Genomic DNA, 16,034 nt, shown 5'->3' on the forward strand with positions numbered 1-16,034 from the left:
TTTGTTACTTTATACAATTTATTGGTAGTGTATTGCTATAACAATTTTTCTAAAATTTACAATTTAAATTACATTGGTTCGTTGAACGATCGAGTAATAACTTAGCAGTGTTTTAAATCTCATTCTCGTAGATTTGATTGTATTTGTAATTATTATAATTATGAATTATTATATTCTTAAGAACATCCCCTTTCTATATTATCAATTGTTCTTTGATTTATCGACAGTAGAACGAGAACATCATTATTATTTTCTTATTTCTGAGCTTCGTATTATCGATATCGTCGTAATTTTATTGACTTATTAATCAATATTCATCGTAATATTATTATGAAACACATAAGGAATGAAACTCCATGTATACATTTACAAAATGAAAACAGCATTTTCATTGGTAATGCGACAAATCTTATGTATCGTGTTGTTGTGCAATATTACAGTATATGTTACAATGTACGTATAAACGCGTTAATGGAACCAATTATTCTCATCGGTGACTAAAATGATTCACGATCGTGTGTTATTTCGTCTGCAATGTCAGGACGGATACATGATAATTGTTAATGTAATTTGTAATATTAAAGCTAGAAACAGATCAATCCCTCTTATCGTCAAGTCGTTCGCAGCACCGGTACCGATATTGCAAAACGATTTCTCGCAGCAAGTGGTGCAAGCGGAGAGTTTTGTTCGTTCACCGACCACTATACATCCGGAGTCGCATTTGTTAGTACACTTTCTCTCCACCGACCAAGTTTGTGGACTAGACGTTGAATCTTCGGTGCTGGTAGTGTAAGAAAATCGCTTTACCTGAAGAGAAAGAAGCAAACGTGAAAGGAATATTTGCAGATTTTTAACTTTCACGATGTTCGTTATATGACATGTCCTAGCGGATCGCAAGAGACACTCGTACGCTAAAGTATAGTATTTCTTTTAATTTTGTCCGAGTACGAGCTCATTTTGGGCGGCATTAAACCACGAACTTGATAGTATCGAGCGAAAAGAGAAAAAAGAAGACTGAAAAGAAAAGATGAGAAAGAATTCTACATGTACGTAGAATGATTCTTGATACTAAAATTAAATTAATATTTGCAACAATTCCTTGTTTCACTCTGTATGACATTTCACATTGGAACTTGTAACGAACACGAGTGAGTGTGAACGTAACATATTTTTAGTCGAGGGAATATCAATTTTCCAGAATATCTCGCATCATTTCCAGAGAATACGGCTCGTTCATTGTTAATTCGGTCGGTTAATATCGATTACGGATTTCATAAAATTTTTGCCGTGTATGTGCAAATTGTACAATTATATCATATTCAATATCATTGTTGATTACCAATAAATAAGAAGAACAAACAAAAAATTGCATTTGCATATTCCCTCAAATGTGTACACCATGTACATATGTTCCTATAAAGCGGAAACAATTTCAATAAAGTACGTAATTATTATGAAACTGAATTGATCGACTATATTGAACATTTCCAAACACTAAAATCGCGTTATGAACGAAATGAAACTGTGAACTTGAACTTGAAACTTGAACAGTCTTCTCTCGCTCTCGTGTTGACGATAACTAATATCGCTTTTAGCTAGCTGTTTGCTATATTCTGTTTGCTTTAAAAGCACGCGATCAAAGCAAAATATCAAACATCTGCTGAAACACGTGCGTGACCTGTGTATAATCAACAAGCGTTTGAATCACTGTTATCATTTGTCATTACCATACAGGTCCTTTTGTCACCAGTGCACTTGTGCCCGAAAGTGGTGAAGTTTCCGGTCAGATTGGCGCATCTCTCTCCATCTTCCATTGTATCACACTGATGACACCATAAATCGTTTGCTCGTTCCGACGCTGCGTGAGTTCGATGTTCCGTAGTTAACAGTTGGCCTGATCATCGGACACAATCAACCGACAAATACGTATTAATTAATAGAAATCGTGATTTATCCTAGATTTCTAAAGATTATTAAAATCGAAGTAGGAATCGGACGTAAGACGTTGGGCAAATCGTTGTCTACTTTTTAATGCTTCGCATCTTTCTCTCTTTTATTTCTTAGAAATTACTTCCTTCTACTTCTTCCTTTCTTTCATTTTTCAAACAAATGTGTCGTGCTTTCATTAACGTCAGACTTTTGTACATTTTTGTAAAAATAAATAGATATTAGTCTTGACATTTACAGACACATCGGTGATATGCGTAAGATGAAATTTCGTCGCGTTCGTTGACAAGATTGCTAGGAAGATTGCGGAAAGGGATATCATCGAGGAAATCGTCTAATAAGGTGAAACATCGGTTTAGGTTTCTTATTTACAACGGAATTCTTCGGATGTTTAGCTTTTCCGTCGAATACCGTCGAATAACGATATTTCGCCAAATTTTCCTGCTGTTCTTGCGATACGTCCGACGGTAAGACTTGGCAAGCAAAATATCGTAAACGTATCTGGAAATTACGAAAAATTTATTTCGATTTATTTCAATTAAACGTATTCCGAGAGCATTCAACGATTTCATTTTAAGGCATTATTAACGCTTATCCACTGACAGGTAATCAACGAAATCATACACGGGTACTTAAAAATACCTACAGTTATGAAAGATATTTCCAAGTTCGGAAAAACGCTTCCACGCAAGTTTGACCAATCGTACCAATCCTCTAGAGTTTCAGCTTCTTAACAGATTGGATCATCTCCGAAGACTAAACAGACGGTATACGACTACGTTTGCATCTATACGACAATTGGATCTACGCAAGACTGCAGATTCGATATCCACGAAATATTCTATGTATATTTCATGAAGTTAAAAATTATACTGTTTTATTTCACATCTGGTTCCAATAGAATAAGATGGATTAAACGTAATTCAATAAAATAATTTAAAACAAAAAATGTTGTGCGTCTATTATTTCCTTATAAGATAAAAGACACTTTTGGGACGATCTAATGTTAAAAATTCTCTGTGAAAGTTGATTGTAATATTCTTCTTATCTAAAGAAAAAGAGAAAATAGAAATAGATGTATTCAGTATGAATTATTTATTTTATACATAGGAAACATAGGCAAGACGGTAAATGAAAAAGGTAGCCTCGAAATGAGAATTCATCGCGAAGCTTATCACGGAAGAAAAGTCAATTAAATGCACCGTGTACGATGATCGTTGTTTACACGATTCGTAACACAAATGGCTAACACCTACGAGTGAAGGCTTCAACAGGTGCACTTTCCTCTATATGCAGTTTATATGTAGAGGAAGATCTTCGCTATAAATCGTTCCTTCAGACATCTAGTGAAAACTCCCTCAACGAAACACGCTCCTAAAACGCAACTTGCTCGTAAAACAAATAGGGCAATGTAACTGAAAGGAACTTCGAGAAAGAAAGAGAAAAATGGGAAGAAACAGAAACTTCCATTTTCCATTACAGAAACGCTCTTTGTTGAAAGAAAAATTCCTCAAATTAAAAATTCTCAAAGACGAAATACCGCCATTGTCTATCCTGGCAAATTTTCTTCCGTCTTAACCAGTTACCTACTCTTGACGAGTATACTCGTCACGCGTAAAAAGCAATTTTTGCTGTTTAAACTGCAATTTCAGCGAAAACTAAAATATATTCGTAAATTTGAAGACGTTTCGACCATTTGGAAGCCAGGACCAGGTAAAACGAACAAATGAAGAGATATAAATAATTATTATGAAAAAACTATAATACAGCGTGAACAAAGTAGTTGTTCTGTCCTTTCTAACGCATTTTAGTCGCATTAGTCGCAACGGCTAACTGGTCAATACATTGTCGAGTCGATCAACTTTGGTATTCCGATCGACGTGAAAATCGGCGTGACGAATAAGGCGCAAGAATCGTTTTCTTCTCTCGCAAATACCGAAGATGGACAACGCGTATCGGCGAATTTTTAATTTCAGAAAAATGTAATTTGATTCGTGGCGAAACGTGTGAGAAACGCGTCGAATTAAAGAGGCGAAGGTTTAAGCAGCCCGACAAAGCGAGTGAAATGCGAGGCTTACCATTGATGCTTACGACCATGGAGATAGACGCGACGATCAGGAAGTACATGACAGGGTACATGTATCGGCCATGTTGATAACGTCTAGCGCGTCACATTCGAAAATAAATTCGGCTGTTTAAATTGCGATCGGCTGATGTCCTTGGCGCATTGATCGCATGTTGATGTATGGCGGCGAGCGCGTTGCAACGCAAAACGAGCGGATTTGGGTATAATAGACAGCCATATTGAGAATAGCCGGAGTCTGCGCTGGATGGGTACAGCTGCTCCAGAAACCTTGAAGCCCAAGGAAAATCAATATCCATGGCAGCCGGAAGGTCCTGTTCGTTCAGCGGGAACGTTTGACGTCAAAGTTTCTGCGCATTCGCATCACATCCAGGAAAAAGAAAATTCACTGTCACTGAATCAATGATTTGTCGACACCGCAACTAAAATTCAACTTACAATGCCTCGAAAGCTAAAATAGTCCGACACTCGCCGTAAAAATATCTTTCGTTTCGTACGTTCATTCGAACGAAATAACTCGTCTGCAACTGTGGACCGAACCATTTGAATTTTGCTCGACGAGTTAGAGGAAATCTTCGAAATGTGTTATTTAAATCTTCGAAATGTGTTATTTAAATCTTCGTTACAGGTCCAGCTAGAAAAGTTGTAAAAAGCTACCTTTACTTTCTTCTTCGCTATTCCGACTAATTGTACTTCTTTCAACATTTCTTTACACGTCACCTATTGTTAATCTTTCTAATTCTTCTAACTCGTAAAAAAAAAAAAAAAAGAAAAAAAGGAAAGAAACAAATTGTTTGACTCAATTTTTGAAAAGTTATTCTGTTTTAAAGAACGCACCAACGCCTCCTATAGCCCGTTACACGAGACTTCGGGATTTTGTTCGTTTTGTAACGAAACACGACTATCCCGATCACATTGGTAGAATTTGAAATCATCCTGAAAGTGCAAATGTAAAAGACAGAAAATAGTTGTGGCGAATATTTGGGGGGAAAAATAGTACATAGTATAGATAGGTATTTTGAGCGTATAATAAATATCAAAAATTATTCCATTGAATATCAAGACGTATCGGTACAACAGATAATTGACTGTTTAATTAATTTCGTGAAATTAATTTCCTCCACGAGATACACCATAAAGAGCTATCTTCAACATGTTATAGACGCTAAATACTGTCCCATTGAACATTGAGATGCATCGATATGATGGATAATTGACTGTTTAATCACTTTTGGAATCTCTGCGAAATATACACTCGCACTAAATATCTTGTTACTTAAAATACAATATAATATGTAATATGCGATATGTAATATAATATGTAACATACACGTACACACGCGATATATTTATAAAGAAGCACGTATCAGAGTTGGAATAATTTCGTGAGCAACAGTAGACGGTAAATGTAATTTGCAAACGATCTCTTTATCAAATATCGATAAACGCGATCGATATGGAAGGGATCAGTTCTGTAGCGGCACTCGACAACAAATACCGCTACACGACACTAACTAAGCAACGGACACGGTAGCGAAGTGGTTAGCGCTGAGTTGACCGTGATCCTCCGAGCAGGCCGGACCTCTCGGCCCTAAGGGACTACCAGGCGTAGGCCCTAACAGTGAGCGCAGCAAGCTATTCAGTGTACAGTATACAGTGAGAGAGCGGAGAAAAAAAAAAAGCAAAAAGAGTGCTAAGCAGTGAAAAAATAGTGATAACATCACCCACACTACAAACAATACAAAAATAGAAGAGGAAAGGAATGAGATTGAAACCAAGGAGGCGGAATCCGCCATAAGTCCGACAAAAAAGGGGGTCAAAAGGAAGATAGAAAAGCAACAGATAATTAAATATAGCAGCATAAGACCCGCTGCACAAAAGACGCGGAAACTCAATCCGCCTCCAAACCTGATAAGCAGGAACAAAAAAGAAATCAGACAAGAAAATTTAAAAGAAAAAGAAAGCGATTCTCAAGAAGAGTGTCACGAAAAAAACGAAAACATGAAACAAAAAAGAAGCCCCCAACCAATGGCAATCCCAATAAAAAACAGATTTGAAGCCCTCCAAGCTTAAGACCCCTGCGCACCGCAGTCGCAGGAAACTATCATCGAAACATTAAAAAAAAAAAAAACGACTTACTAAGGAAAAAAGCAACCAGACAGCCCACACCCCTGGTCACATCACCGATAACCACGAACAAAAACAATGCCGCCCGGACAAGTACCTCCCCCGCCGCTCCGCCAAAAAAAACAACAACACCACATCATTCAACATTACTGAAAAACCAAAATTATAAAGGCCTGCCACCCAGCCACCCCGCTGAAGAACAGGCAGACCCCCCCCCCCCACATCGGCAAAAGGGGCCAGGCCACCCCCCATCAACATAACATTACAAGACCCAAAAGATACAATAGCACTCATGGAAACTTCACTCAAAATCAAGAATTTCCACATCAAAAGAATCCACTCAGGTAAGCACGTGCTTTACCTCCAAAACATAAATGACTACACAAATGCAAAAAAAATACTGACTGCAGCCAACACGGCCTACTTCACATACACTCCAAAATCTCAAAAACCCCATACGTATCTACTAAAAGGTCTAGGTAACAGCTACACAGAAGCGGAAATACTAGAAGATCTAAAAGCCCTGAATATCGAAGAAGTTAACTTCACCAAAGTGACCCGATTCACAACAAGAAAATCAAGGGAGAACAACACATTGCTCCCAATCTATATAATTCAAGTCTCCCCCGATAGCAATATTGGGAACCTATTAAAAATAAACAGACTCAACTATCTAAAAATAGCATGGGAAAAAATAAAAAAAAACAACGATATCACGCAGTGCTACAAATGCCAGCGAATAGGCCACACTGCACAAAACTGTAACCTAAATTATCGCTGTGTAAAATGCACTGAACCGCACGGGCCAGGTGAGTGCAAAATAAAAAAAGAAGCAGCAGTCAGCAAAGAAAAAATCTACTGCGTAAACTGCAAAAACTACGGACATCCTGCATCTTACAAAGGATGTCCAAAACTCGTCGAACTACGGAAAAAGATTAATGAAAAAATCACCAAAGCAAAAACATCAAAAACCGAAAGAATCGCCAAAATAAGCCGTAAGTACGTCCCCGAGCTAAAGTTCGCGGATATAGTAAAACAAAAAACAAGTATAAACGAGACAAGCCCGCTAGTAACAAACTTAGCGGCACAAGCCAAACAAAACCCAAACCCAACAATAGACGCACCCCAAATAAGCATAATAAATGTCATTGAAGACTTCAAAAAAAGCATCCTAAAAGCACTAAGCGACCAACAAACCCAACTAAACGAAATCAAAAAAGCACTAAATACGCATGAAGAAAGAATCGATTCCATCTTCAACATCATCGAAAATATAGACGAAGATTAGCCAAAACACACCTGCCCACCAATCACAGCAGAAAATAAACCACATAAAAGTTAAACATCTGAAAATCATTTCAATAAACGCCAACTCTCTAATCTCAAACCAAAAAAGATACAGCTTACTAACTCTAATTAAGAAAGAAACCCCCGACATAGTACTTATCTCAGAAACCAAACTGAACTATAGACATAAGGTGCAATACAAAAACTACTCTATAATAAGACACGACAGACCAAACGCCACCCAAGGAGGAGGAACGGCAATTCTCATAAAAAACCCCCTGAAGTTCAAAACAATACAAAACGACAAAATAACAAACTTCAAAATCCTAGAGACGACGATCATAAAAATAAAAATAAACAATAAGGAAAACTTATTTATCTCTGCAGCCTACGCAGCCTACGGAAACCAGAAACAATTTAACGACGAATTCGACAATCTCTTCCAACTTTTACAGCTCGACAAACAGGAAAACTACTACATAATAGCCGGTGACCTTAACGCCAAACATACCAGCTGGAAAAACGAAATAAACAACACGAGAGGAAACTCCGTCAGAACCTGGCTAGACAATAAAAGCATCTTCTACAAAACAAACCTTTATGGCTCCGAGCTACCCTCTTACCCAAAAGGACGCTCCTACCTAGACATATGCCTAGCAGACGCCCGAATAAAATTCCAAAACTTACGACCAAATAACACTCTCAAAACCATAGACTACGACAGCGACCATAACGCCATAGTATTTCAGATAAGCAAAAACACATCCGACTACCTAACACTCGAAACGCAGACCGAAACACCCAGGTACAACTACAAAAAGACAGACTGGAAAAAGTTCCAAAACCTGCTCGAACAGAACTGCGACCTAAAAATCTACAACAATGTCAACCTAACAGACAGACAAATCGACTCGTTCATAGACGAAATAGAAAAACATATACAAATCGCCCTACAAGAATCCGTACCGACATATAAAAAAAAAGACTCCTGCGAGCCATATATAAACTATAAAATAAAAAAACTACAATGAGATAAAAGCTACATACTATCGAAATTAAACTACCTAAGACATAACTACTCTTACGACAAAAGAGAAGACATAGAATTCCTAAAGTACCTGCTACACGAAATAAAATCACAACTAAAACAAGAATTCGCAAACTCTATAAATCAATACTGGACAAACAAAATAAAAAATATCTCCAAAAAAGACTCTGCTAGCATGTTCCCGCAGATAAATCAAATTTTCAGACCAAAGGAACAAAACTCCATCCCGCCCCTCAAACTGCCTCCAGAAAAAGCCTCCCTCATCCAAGAAGCAGGCATCGAGATACACAACACCAACAAAGACACAGAGGGCAACTTCATAATATCAAAAACAACGGAAAAACTAGACATTATCGGCACCCACTTCGCCAAAACTCACACACAAAACGAACACATGGGCCGAGAACAATTAAACAGAATTATCATCGCCGAAACAAACATACTAAAAAATAAAATAAAACAAGACATAGCGCTAAACAAAACAGTCTGCACATTCTCAAACGAAAACACATCGGACGACCCCAAACAGCCCGACCCAGAAATAAACTACTTTACAAACTTCAATCAACTAAGTACAATCTTCTCCACGCTAAACAACAAAAAATCCGCCGGCTTCGATGGCATCCCAAATATCTCGCTCAAACGCCTACCAAACAAAATAAAATGGTACTACACAGTACTGTTTAATAATGCACTAAACAACACGTACTTCCCCCAAAAATGGAAAAAAGCCAAACTCATAGCCATTACAAAAAAAAATAAAGACGGCTCATCACCTGCAAACCTACGACCCATAAGCCTCCTCCCCAACATAAGCAAAGTATACGAAATGATCATAAACAACCCCCTAGCAGCCTTCTGCTCAAAAAATAAGATAATCCCGGAAAACCAATTCGGCTTCCGCCACAAACACTCCACAATCCACGCAATAAACAAACTTACGTCGGATATCTGCTGGGCACTTAACGCAAACCAGCGAGTAGCCGCCTGCCTAATAGACATCGAAAAAGCCTTCGACACCGTCTGGATCCCAGGGCTCATTTATAAAATGATTAAAAAGAACTTCCCCGAATACCTAATCAAAATAGTATGGGACATGGTAACAAACAAAACTTTCATAATGACCGACGGCTCGCACACTTCAAGCAAAGAATTCTCCATAGAGAACGGCCTGCAACAAGGAACAGTAAATTCCCCGCTACTCTTCAGCATCTACAATAACGACTTACTAAACCTCTTTAACCTCAACACATCCACACACAAACGCTCCATAGCCTTCGCGGATGACCTAATCATCTACGTAACAGGCCGCAAAACCAAAACGATAAGAACGGAACTGCAAGAACTCTTCAACAAAATCAGCGATTACTATCATACATGGAAACTAAAAATTAACGCAAGCAAATGCGAAACCATACTATTCAGACCCAGAACAAGCAAAATCGGCCCAGCAGAAAGGGAACAAGTCAGGAAATTCCGCCTAAAAGAAAAAGCAAACGAAGAGAACCTCATACCACACAAAAACTGCGTAAAATACCTAGGAATAAACATAGATGAAAAACTAAATTATAAGCAACACATCGAAATCCAACTCTCCAAAGCCAGCAAAGCTTTTTGGAATACAAAAAGGCTGTTTTACTCCAGACTTCTCGATAGCAAAGTAAAAATCATGTGCTACCAATCGCTAATAAGACCCATTATAACCTACGGCTGCCCAATATGGTACAACATACCTGCGTCAATAATGGAAAAAATTCGCATATTTGAAAGAAAATGCATCAGAGCTTGCCTGAGCATTTACAGATCAGAACACAGCGGATACAGAAAATACGTAAAAAACAAAAAAATATACGACTTAGCCAACATCCACCGCATCGACTGTCACATCCTAAAACTAACGAGAAATCACTTCTCGCAAGCCGCGAAGATCAAAGAAAACAGCCTAATCTTCGGCTGCTTATACCCAAACGACGCATACTTCAAAAACACTCTGTTAACAGGCTACATCCCCCCCGAAGCCTTTCTATACCTAGACGAAAGAAACTATCTCCAAGACCAAAACAACATACCCATAATTTATCATATGCAAAGGAAAATAGGAATGAAATCTATTCAATACGAGGAAAACCTAGATGGCCGCACGGCAGACACTAGGTGGAGATACAACATGGCCCTCCCCCAAAAGGATACAGAAGACAAACACAGAAAAAACACAAAAAAATATTGGTGGATACGGAATTCACAACAAAAACAACAAGATAAAGAGCCACAGAACGGCAACGCTCACCGAATCAAAGTGTAAATATGTAAATATGTAAATAGATAAACAAATATTATACTAATCCCACAGAACACCCCTCCCCACCCCTCCCAGCCCCTCCCAGCCCCTCCCTAATAGGCTAGCGAACTGTCCTGTTTTTGCGTCCAGGCTTTCAGGACATAAATTAAAATATCGTACATAAGCACAGCGCAACAGCGGCTTAATTTTATTTTAGTTAACAATAATAATCTTAAAAAAAAAAAAAAAAAGAGGAAAGAATGTAATAATGCATGGCTACGTCGTACCGCCGCGTATCGGTACTCTTGCCTGTACCACCCTACAATTAGAATTCAGCGTTTATTCTGGAAAAAAAATGATGTAAAAAAATATGTAAATAACCTGGAACAAATAAACAGAGATAAAAAAAAAAAAAAAAAACACGGTAGCGAAGTGGTTAGCGCTCTAGGTTTCGAACGTTCGGGATCCGGGTTCGATTCCCGGCGCCCGTGATCATCCTATTTTCCTACCACGCATCAAAATAAAAGAATAATTAGTAATGTTCCAGCAGCGATATCTACAGCCGGCAACTACTACTATTACCGACGACAACAACATAACGCCATACACGCCTCAGTTCTTATGCTGGCCAAATATTCCGTCATCATTCAAACATCCATCGAAACTAATCCCAGTACATACCATTCGAATAATCGAGTAACTTCGTTATCGCGTATGATACAGTGCACTTACTTGATTGCAATGATATCTCAACGATTATTAACAGATACCAAGATGTCTCGACAGTTGCAAAAATCTTTTATAAATAAATTACACGTGGCTCGCGAAGCTGTTTCAACGTTGCTGGAAACTTTTTGCGTATATGATATACTAAGCATTTCGAAATGATCATTGCAGCACTGTAGCGAGACACGCCTAACTTGATCGTATCGGTGAAATTTCAAACGGATTTGGAAGTGTGCATAGAAGTTATATTTATCAGGGACACGTACTTTCCAAAAATCATCAAACTATTCGAACAGTCAATTATTATTTAGTATGTTAATAAGCCACGATGTAATACTCTTAAAGAGTTAGAAAGAATAAATTTTCGGAAAATGGAACAATTTGACTTTCAAATGGCTCGTACGTGATGTAATCATCTGTTTGATGAACTTTTAATTGCTATCGTAGATAGGATCGTAAAATACTACGAATGTTACAGACATTGTCGTGATTTTCCTATAAAGTAACACACGACGCGTAGTCCGTTTGATGTTCGATTTGCTTGGCTCTTGTAATCCAATTTCAATAAAATTGTACAAAATGCACGTGATACGAAAGAAAATATAAAATATACAAAATACTCTTTACTTCTCTTTTTTTTTTTTTTTCTTTTCAATCATATTCTCAAAAATATGAATTTGCATCAAAATCTACAGTCTAATTAGAATATTAGAAAGAATATTCAGACAGACGATGTATATAAAGGAGATACAAATTACGACGATGAGAGAACTCGCAAGATATTTGTATCTGTGAAATTGCAACTGTTGCGTCGATAAATATCTACGCCGATTAAATTTTCGATACACTTCGGATTCTCATCGGAAAACCAGTAATAACATATTTCTATTTCGTAATATATTTCTGATATACAGAGGATGCTCTCAAAAAAATATACACCCACTTTAATTAAATGGTATCGTGAAATTGCTGCATCGTATTATTACAATTTTTATACAAATCTTCCTTTCCTTCAATTTTGTGTACATTTCGGATGTATTCCTTTCTTTTAATCCTATTAATGGATCGATAGATTTAATTTTATAAAATTGATTTTTTGAATATTTATACATTCCATATCTTTTTAAGCACCACGTCAAATGATTCTTTCGGTAGAAATAACTGCGTAAAATTACATTTTCTCTGTACCTGGGAGCTTTTGCGCGGTAAATTTTATACGATCGAAGCCCCTTTTTCGAGTGGCATGGATGCTTCGGCATGGGAAAGTGCCTCTCCATTATCGTTTTAGCTGGCTGTTTCCATTTGTATAAAATCGTCGTTATTATCGTCTTTATCACAACGAAACCATCCCATTACATCAGTGTATTTAAGGTTTCCCCACAGTTACCCCATCATTCGAGCAATCCACGTGCTTTACATAATTCTCAATATCACGTTTCCATTTTCTAACATCCGCGACTGTAGCTTTTCCAATGTCACGTACTCTTGATGAATTCTATCGCCGATTCTTACACCACCTCCCACGTTTTTAATTAAATTGTATTTTCTTTCTGTACGACTGGAACGTTGTTAGTTTCATACCAAATTCTTATTTATCGGAATTCTATTCTATCGAACAGAGAAAAGAATGTGTAGATTTTTTAAAAAGAAACTTATCCGTCACTGAGAAATGTTAGGTTCGACTGATAAAACGTACAGACACCAGAGTATTCGTGGGAGCAGTCGAACATCAACGATTCTACGATCTCGGCATATTCCACCTCAAACGCGATTCCGTAAAATTCAAACTAATCGTCCAGCGAGCTGTTCCGTGTTTTCCAAACTGAACAGATCGTGAGCATCGGCCAGCGATATGGGAAATGAAGATAATTTCCAATTGTTCGTAACATCTGACGATCATTCGACTTAAAACATAGTTCTCGCGGTCGCGGCAAACAAGTTACGCAGGCAATTTGTCAGCTGTCGAACGAGAGAGCTGGCTGGTTGTACTGCGTTGAAGCAGAGCGATTCGAAGAATGGCAGAGACGCGAAAGGGAAGCGTTCACTGAGAATACGTCCGTTTCGTCTTTCTCGTTAGACGGTGGAAATGAATTGGTGATTTCACCATGAATACTACAAAGCAAGTTAACGCTGTAACTGGCGCGAGTTTCGCGTGAAACGTAGCCTTTGACGAGGTGAAAGCCGGTTTGTTTGCGGTTTGTTTGTTTGCGCGTCTCGCCGAACAAATTCGATAACTAAAATTGTCTGGCGAAATTGTTTTACACGGGCCGTGTTCTCGGTAACGCTAACGGCTATTTAATCAAAATTGTCGGCCGCGTTTCTCGTTGGCCGTTCGATCAACCAACGTGTAATTAAAATGATAATCTTAATAGATTCTCATGGACAAAGCTAGCGAGGCTGGCAGTTGGCGAAGCGAGCTAAGCAAATAGCGAATTATATCGCGTGTTATAACTGGATCGTGGAAGTTTGCGCATATTTTTACACTGATAAATTAACCCTGCTGCTGATCCTCTAATATTTCTCGTTCGATCTCATCTATTACAAATAACAGATACGTAAGACAACATAGAAAAATATATAAGTAAATAGTATCGCGAATAATTACGAATAATTGCATTCATTTTCGTTAAAGGTAAATTATATTGTATTTACGTGCCAAGGATAGAACTGAAATTGCCGCTGATATTGATTTATTCTTGTTAAATTTCAATGTCAGAATAAAAAAGTTTAGCAGTTAGCCGTTGCGACCTCTTTGAAAAGCGTGTACCTAAAAGTGTGTCGCGAACAGTAAGCGATGGCGAGTATACTCGTCGAACACGGAGTACGGGTGACTGTTATAATACAGAATTAAGTTGTTACGAAACGACTGTTTTATTTTTCAATTTAGTACTGACGGGGCTCGTCGTAACGTAAAATACTGCCATCTCTTCGTGACGAGTATACTAGTGGAAAACGGCCAATTGGTTAAACCAGGACCAGATCACGATACCGTTTAAAGATGAAATTTGTAGAATGGTTAGAGTTAGAGAATATCGGAACTTTGTATTATTATAACGTTTACCATCGCTGCGCTCTCGATATTAACCCTTAACTGCTGCTCTGGGACTCCCAGACGATATAAACATCCGCGTAACTTCGCTCTCGAGCAACGCGTGATGTCAAGTGTATTGGTAATTTTCAATTAAGTCGCCCCTTATGACTATAACTTATAACTTCTGATCTTTGTTCCGTATAGGAGTAATTGAGAACGTACAACTTTCCTTTCGCTTTGTTTCGTCTTGTCCATTATGGATGAAAATGCGATTATAGTTACGAAACGAATCATTCTTCGTTGATCGCGATACAATGGAAATGTTTACAGCTAACGTTCCCGAGTGCTTCGAATAAAGAAAGAACGATGCAATACGATACTCTTTGACTTATAAATAACTTTCCTTTGAGACCAATCCGTGGATCAATTTTCTGGCTCCGCAGACGCAATGTTACACGTAATCCTAGGAATCGTGAAGTTTTCAATCTTTTCTAATATTGTTTTTCAACTTGAAATTCAATCTATTGGACGTAGGAATATTTTTACTGTAAACTATTAGAAAAATGTCCATCGTATAATCGACGAGCATCGCGAGAGTAATATCCAGGCTTTAAATTCTAAAGGCTCGTTACCGTACAACTGTAGTAGGCAACGTCGTTGCTCTAAACACGTACGTAATTTTGTTCACATTGTATAACCGATAACTATTTTCTTTTTATTATTTCTTTTTATTCGAATGTCCTTCAGCTTTCGCTTTACCACCGTACATCATCCCTACGTCATGCACCGATACTATTTTTCTTTTACGCTGTGACACTTACTTCTCTGCTTGACCATGCGATCCTGATCATCATGCAAATGGTCTAAGACTGTTGTCGTGATACTCTACGGAATAACTAAAATTGTTGTATCGTTCTAACACGTTATAGATTTTATTAAAGAGGAACGTTTACTCGATAGAAGACTCAGATTCATGAAATAAGACACCGGTTTTCCCTGACGCCACTTTACGATATAAATAATTAAATTTTTTCTCCCTCGTATACGGAAAGCTTAAAATACTTTTCCTGTATTATCTATGCCAAATCTCCTGTCAATTTCGTTACTAAAATAAATGTTACAGTTATCAGCAATAATCGCCTGCACTCGACTATACGTTTCTTTAATTAAAAATTTATCAAAGCGAAGTCTTCGATTCTTTAAATTCTGCAAAATTTGATGAAACGCGCAATGACTCGAAACTTTTGACGAGTAATGTACGCGAAAGATTCTGTATACTCGTTAGGTCGTTCCTTAAACGAGAAACAGATCGAACTGTTTGCGTTCGAGTCAAACGTAAAGGGAAAAGATTAAATTTCCTAACTTTCCGTCGATAGGATCTTCATCGACGTTTATGACAGTTGACTTCTCTTAATTAGCGAAGCTTCAAGCTTTCGATATTTCCAAGTTTCAATAATTCTCATTCTCCGTTCGCCTTTCAATGACCGTTATTAGCGTGAGCGTGTGT

General features: G+C 37.8%; 1 protein-coding gene across 3 annotated transcripts in view; it reads right to left on the reverse strand.

Moving 5' to 3' along the window:
• The window catches only part of LOC125384789, a 30,284-nt gene continuing 14,250 nt past the window's right edge, over positions 1 to 16,034 (reverse strand). The window contains exons 1-3 of one of the 3 annotated variants that reach the window (XM_048404691.1): positions 15,349 to 15,379; positions 1,728 to 1,894; positions 1 to 807 (exon numbers count right to left, since the gene is read on the reverse strand). In XM_048404691.1, the coding sequence (XP_048260648.1) occupies positions 538 to 807; positions 1,728 to 1,894; positions 15,349 to 15,364 (453 nt within the window). In that variant the 5' untranslated portion in view covers positions 15,365 to 15,379 and the 3' untranslated portion in view covers positions 1 to 537. Of the gene's footprint in view, positions 808 to 1,727; positions 1,895 to 4,025; positions 4,722 to 15,348; positions 15,380 to 16,034 lie in introns of those variants that run through there. The other 2 variants (XM_048404689.1, XM_048404690.1) reach the window with 2 other exon arrangements.

The sequence above is a fragment of the Bombus terrestris genome, chromosome 3, assembly GCF_910591885.1.
Source record: "Bombus terrestris chromosome 3, iyBomTerr1.2, whole genome shotgun sequence".
Classification (NCBI taxonomy): Eukaryota; Metazoa; Arthropoda; class Insecta; order Hymenoptera; family Apidae; genus Bombus; species Bombus terrestris.